Source organism: Clytia hemisphaerica, unplaced genomic scaffold, assembly GCF_902728285.1.
Source record: "Clytia hemisphaerica strain Z4C2 unplaced genomic scaffold, Clytia hemisphaerica genome assembly, whole genome shotgun sequence".
Classification (NCBI taxonomy): domain Eukaryota; kingdom Metazoa; phylum Cnidaria; class Hydrozoa; order Leptothecata; family Clytiidae; genus Clytia; species Clytia hemisphaerica.
In genome coordinates this window covers 213748-220737 of record NW_027103811.1, presented here as the reverse complement: position 1 = coordinate 220737, position 6990 = coordinate 213748, and the positions used below count along the sequence as shown (strand labels likewise).

The window sequence follows — 6990 nt, the reverse complement described above, 5'->3', positions numbered from 1 at the left end:
TACATATAATATTTTCAGGAACTTTTGTTATGAGTTGTATGTTATGGCTTGTATGTTACGAGTGCGTTACAGTTTTCCGGTCTGTAATTTGTATGACCTGTGACCTGTGACCCATGACCTGTGACCTGTGACCCGTGACCTGTGACCTGTGACCTGTGACCTGCGTTTTACACTAACCGTCAATTTCAGGCCTTCGACTTGATTTCGATCAATGATTATTTCAATCTGGGAGGGATTTATTGGTTTCTAGGCTATATTTCAAGCCCTACTGGACCATTTTTGAACTTTTGGATCCTCAGATCAGGTCTTAAGTCTAACGTTAAAACTCAGAGTTAAAACTCTACCCTTCCAACCTACTTTAGAGCACTTGCAAATCGATTGTGGTTTCAAAACACCCCGGTGGATTTCCTTTTCGTGCCAAGTATTTCGTCACCGATTGTAGATATAAGATTGATTGCAAACAAAGCTTTCCAGGGACAAATTACAAGGAATGATTTGACGAATCTATAGATAAGACAAAAAACGAACTTTCTTCTTATCATCCAAAATAAAATAAATTCTTAATCATTTTTAGCAAAAAAGAAAAATAAAATCTATAAAGAAAAATAAAATCATTTTTCATCCACAAAATCAGGTGGCAGATAATCAGCAAGGGGTGGTGTTTCCATTGGACCTTTCAATGTGATTGGAAAGTTCACTTTATCAACTTTAAGTGCTTCATTGTACAAAAATTCAGACTCCTTTTTCAGTTCACGTAAAGCATCATTTCGACACTTCAACTTATTTCTCATCAGTCTTAAATCATCAACATGTTTCCGCATTTGGTATTTTGACCAATTTTTTTGTAACAGTACTCTTTGTTCTGTTTCTTCCTCTGACAGTTGAAGTTTTGGTCGCTGTCTATCCTCATTAAACCATAAAGGGTCTGGGATTGAGTCGGGATCCATTGGTGGCTGAATGACTTGTTTTCGTAGTTTTGCTTCTTGGCGTTCTTTTTGTCTTTGAAGTTTTTTAGGATCAACAGCAACTTTGGATTTCTTTTTTAGACCAGGATTATGGTTGACAACCAAGGACACATGCAAAGTACGGCAACATTGTAGAGCATTACTACAACTTGATAGTGAAGATATTATTCTACTTTGTAACATTTTTACTGAAATTTAATAATATGAATTAATTTCTACCAAATAGGGAAAATTCAAATTACACGTGATTAATCAATTAGTAATATCTTAACAATAATAACCAAATCATCATTCCCTGCTTGGTCCTTAATAATGAGTAATAAATTTTATGACTTACAGGCTCCATAGACCTTTAGGTGAAGGACACAATCTATTGAATTACTACAGCATAAGTTACTCTCCATAATAAATCAGTACAAACGGAATGGAATGAAGAAAAATTATCACTTTAAGTTTCTCCTTCATCAACAGTCAAGTATGTCAAGAAAATATGAAGAAGTCGAAGAAGTCAATCTTAACTGATTTTCTCAAATTTGAGGAAAAAATACTTTTCTGGAGCATAAACATTCCCAAATCACTGGATAAGAATGACAAAATTATCAATCAAAAGTGAGATAACTCTGCTGGTAGACAGGTACATAGGTGCTAAATTTTCTTATCTAAAAAAACCCTGAAAAATAATTGCCACAAATTGCTTTAGGCAGTGCCAGGGTTTTCTACCAGTGTAACTCTAAAGCTCTTATTAAAAGAGCATTTAGTAACATGAAAACCAGAATATGGTTCTTCAATAGACCTGAAATGATGTCATGCTGGATAATAAAAAACTCTAGCACAAAGACCATGACAAATTAATGCATAAGGGTGCACTAACTTTGATTATCTAACATGACATCGTGTCTAGCAAAAAAGGTCGTTTGTCTGATAGACCTTTCCGCTTTTTGTCCGCAATCTTAGATTATATGCAAAAATTATGGTGGTCGAATTGCAGTGGTGAGATTTCATAGGAAAATATGCAAAACATTTGCAAAAAGAAAGTATTAATATAAAACTTACATGCATAATTGGCATTATATTAAAAAGTGTAATCTTGTAGAAGAAAGATTAAATTTGCTTCTCTTGAAAACTAAAAATAATCATTTTCACTCATCTCTTAAAACAAGCACTTCAAAAAACCATAACATTAGACATAAACTGAAGCTGAAAAATCACCATCGAAGGTACAAAATTAATCCTTAGGCGGCAATCACAAATATCTTTGTTTCGCATCGGCCGACTGACTCTCGAAAATTGAGTAGAATTGAGTCGGTAAATTTGTCGGACTTTTTCTGTCGATGACGTTTCCTTCCTTCAAAAATTTTATTATTGTTGATTTTTTGCGAGTGATTTTTATTAGTGCATTCGCAGCATTTTGACTTTGTTTATCATTACATGCGTCATTTTGGGGTTGGAAGTCACATGGTGTTCAAAGGTCATAATTTGAAAACATCCATAACACGCAGCTGTTTTGGCTGCTGGTTGGCTGGTAGTTTCCTTCAGGAATACACACGTAAAATGGATGGAAAAATGGAAACCAGAAAATTTTTACGACCGACCAACCAACCGACCGACCGACTCACTTTTTAGACCCAACAAGGACGCGAAATGAAGATATTTGTGATTGCCACCTTATTCGGCTGACAGCAAATCATTCTCCAATACAAAACATTGATCTGAACCCCCAGTTTTAAATCCAACCACCGCTTTTTCATTCCTGTATTTTTACATACAATTCAAGATGGTGGATGGAAAGGCGAAAAGGTCTATTGGCATTGTATAAAGTGTAATCTTGTAGAAAGATTAATTTTACTTCCCCTGAAAACTTGAAATAATATTATATCCTCTCATCTCTTAGAACAAGTGCCTTAAAAAACCATAACATTAGACAAAAACTCAAGCTAAACAAGCTTTTTTTTACTTCTATGGACCTACCCTTAAATTATTTTGATGATTCTATCAAAAGTTATTGGAATTTCAATTTTTATGACTTCATCAAAATAGCTCAAACAGTATAGACTTAAACTCGTATATCAAGATTACGGGATTTCAAGTACAGGCCGATGTTACTTTCGTTTTGAGTGGTTTCATTTTCGATTTCAAGCCAACATCTTAGCAACGGGGTGCTCACCCATAGTTATATATATACAGGGGTTTGTGCAAAAAAATAAACAAAATTTTCTAAATCCCCCATATCAATTAAAGCAATGAAAAAACTTTTTTATGTTCACTTTTTGGCACCTATTCTTTAAAATGAAAATATTTAAGTTCTTCTTTTATTCAATGATTTTTTAAGGCGCTTTGTTGACAATCTAACTCTCTCATCAAATTCCTAATTTCTTCAGTAAATTGAATGAAGATGAGAAAAAATCTAAGCCATGGATCACGGACAGATTGAAACAAATATTTGAAGGGTGAGATTTTACAGCTGACCGTTGTGCAAGGCACTGAGAGGCCACGGGTGCCAAAAAGAAGGGCTGTTTGAAATGCGGCAACCTCATTGGTGGAAATTTGACAATCAGTAGTAGAAGAGCCACTTTCGTTTTTGTTGCAGATTTCAATATAAACTTCTCTCAGGAATCACTTGTCAATGTACATGTACACATGTGTTGTGTCAACTTGTCAGCATTGTATTGTTGTAATGGAAAATATAAAAGAAGTAAGACTAGCCTAGTTTCTAACTAATCGATCCTGCCTGCATGCGCATGATAAGGAGTTTTGGCGAATTACGCAAAATATCAAAATAAAAAACATCTGCCTACAAGACTTAATCTTATTCTGCTTAGTTTTACGCTTCGTTTGAGCCCAAAATGAGCTTCTGAAGCTAGAAAACCCAGAAAGTGGGAAAAAATGATTGCCCCCCCCCCCAATCTTGTTGCGAAGCGAATTTATGAGCGAAGCAGTTTTGCTATATTGTGCACGTAACTTTAACTTCTATCCCAAGCGAAAATTTGCTATAAAATTTGCTATATAAATCAAATCTTCAAACCGATGATTTTTTAAAAATAACTTGAATGGTTTGGCTTGAAGCCACGAAAACTTTCTCGGTTTGGTAGCTAGGACTGCGAAAAATACTGTTTTAAAATGGTGTACCCTAACAGTGAACAGCAACAAAATTACCGGAAGCCGAAACACGGACTTAGAATCTGAAGTTGATCAAATTGCCGCGCGGGCGGCACGCATCTAAGCAATCTAAGCAGTGGTTCTTCGGTTTTAAATGTTTATTTTGCTGTTAAATGGAAAAAAATTAGTTTGAATGTTGACAGAAAGGATCTTCATCATCCCTTGACTTTTAACAGCAAGTATCAAGTTTCAAATAAGGTCAATTAATGAGAAGTTTTTGCAAGTCGCGGGCGGGCGGGAGGAGTGCTCTTTTACTTTAGTGAACGAAACTTACCTTGCAAAACCAAGTGGATATTCTATGATAAAGAAGTACGGAGGTAATGAAATTTGTCGAATTTGTCAAGAAATAAATCAAAACTGCCCAAGAACCAACAAGCCATCTTTGTACATTTTTGTTGTTGTTTTATTTTTATGTTTTGATGATTTCGACAGACGATTCGTGATTCGAATAAAAATGTTCGATCGTTCGACGAATATCGTTCGATTTTATTTAAGGCACCATTTACACTAGAATATCTAGAAGGAAAAAAAAGAGCAATGTGTGGCGGGCGGGGCGGCGGGTGTTGTGCCGCCTTGGATTATGTGGTGTGTTTGGGGCATTAAGGCTCTTACAACCCTGTCTCTATAGCGGCTTTATTAGAGGGATTTTTAGAGTGTCTCCTATTTTGCTAGCAACTTGCGAATTGAGGTGGAGTCTGGATCGCTTCGCAACCCTTATACAATACGGCTAGTTGGCCCATTTTACTGTTGTAGGCTGTATTGTATGTATAGGGTTGCGAAGCGATCCAGACTCCATCTCGGGACAAAAAATCCTGAAAGTTTGTATGTTTAAAGTATTCAAACACAACTCCCATACAAATCAAATTTTGAAGTCAAACTTGATAGTGTAAAATTACATACTCCTGGTCCTGTGCTGTGCTTGAATTGCTTCTCCAAAAATGTGCTGCAGCAATGGCTAGCCTTATGAATAATATAGCGATTTGGCGGTCGCCCACTCTAATTGGGGCGGCCAAAAAATTTGATTTTTACGACGCATTCATTCACGCAGCAGCAAGTGAAAAAAAAAACATTCACGCAAACCGCTGGGGGCGGGGGCATACAATAGACTCTCGCTTATTCGAATCTTTCTATAATTCGAACTTATTCATTTAGTCACGAAAATTACTTGCCTAGTTTTCAAACTATTTACATGGTGATCATGTCCTATGAGAGATTGATGTTCGTGATACGTAATTTATGAAGAGGTCTATTAGCGATAATCAACTGTATGTATTCTAATGGAGTATATGATGCCCGCCTACGCTAGCTAAAGCTCCAAAAAGAAACGGGTTCATTGGAAAGCCTTGAAAGGTTGCTCAGCATTTAGAGCAAGGTGTGTCATATAATCAAAACAAGACGACTTGAAGACGAAAATTTCGCCTAAAGTTTAAACTGCATGGTAGAGATGAAAGCTAATCTGAAGTCTAATTTACATCGAGCCTTGATGAAACAACTTTATATGAACAACGAGGCTCAAAATCGCTAAAAGGATAAGATCAATTTACGAACAATGGCTGTTTAATTATTAAGAACTAATAAATGAAGGGCATATCACCATCTATAAAGAGTTATTAATTTGAATCTTATAGAAGAAAAAAACCTTATCACTATCAGGGAAAACTTCGTCGGGGAAAAGTGACGAATATTTTTCCCCGACGAAAATTTACCCCGGCCTTAATGCGTTTACCAACTACCAGCAAGTGACGAATATTTTTCCCCGACGAAGTTTTCCCCGATAATGCAAATATGTTCATATTGCGCGCCATCCCTTGATTACTTTGTAAGAACTAATTACCCGAAGGCTATATCACCTTCTACCGAGAGTTATTGATTTGATTCTTATAAAGTATATGCTTATAAGAAAAATAAATATAATCATATTGTGCGCCATCCCTTATTTACTTTGTAAGAACTAATTACCGAAGGGTATATCACCATCTATCAAGAGTTGTTGATTTGATTCTTATAAAGTATATGCTTATAAGAAAAATAAATATGATCATATTGTGCGCCATCCCTTATTTACTTTGTAAGAACTAATTACCAAAGGGTATATCACCTTTTATCAAGAGTTATTGATTTGATTCTTATAAAATATATGCTTATAAGAAAAATAAATATGCTCATATTGTGCGCCATCCCTTGTTTAATTTGTAAGAACTAATTACCGAAGGGTATATCACTGTCTATCAAGAGTTGTTGATTTGATTCTTATAAAGTATATGCTTATAAGAAAAATAAATATAATCATATTGTGCGCCATCCCTTATTTACTTTGTAAGAACTAATTACCGAAAGGTATATCACAGTCTATCAAAAGTTATTGAATTGATCCTTATAAAGTGTATGCTTATAAGAAAAATAAATATGCTCATCTTGTGTGCAATCCCTTGTTTACTTTGTAAGAACTGATTACCGAAAGGTATATCACCGTTTATCAAGAGTTATTGAATTTGATTCTTATAAAGTATATGCTTATAAGAAAATAAAGAAAAAATCCAAACTGTGAAGCTAAAGACACAAAGATATATGACGTAATCCAAAGAAAACCCGCGAAAATAGTCCGTGGTTATACGAGCGTGTAATTTGTAAATTAAATTTAGTGAGTTTGTCCACCGTGTCGAGTACTTTCGTTTTCTAATTTTTTTATTACACCGCCGCCGCCGCGAAAGGCTATCGTAATACTTTCGCTAGGCGAAATTAAAAAAGGAATGTTTTGCAGAAGCAACAAGCGCCAAGAAGCAACGAATTATAAACTTAGAATCTTTCGAATAACGTAAACTTCACGTGCCTTGTTGCCATTGTATTATTACCATTAGATTTTTATACT

At 35.3% G+C, this 6990-nt stretch overlaps 1 protein-coding gene across 1 annotated transcript; it reads right to left on the bottom strand.

The window, feature by feature from the left end:
* Nucleotides 1–611: 611 nt before the first annotated feature.
* Nucleotides 612–1148, bottom strand: LOC136806602 (large ribosomal subunit protein mL40-like). The gene has a single exon (XM_067063195.1). The coding sequence runs from the start codon at nt 1146–1148 to the stop codon at nt 612–614; it is 537 nt and encodes a 178-aa protein (XP_066919296.1).
* Between the last annotated feature and the right edge of the window lie 5842 nt (nt 1149–6990).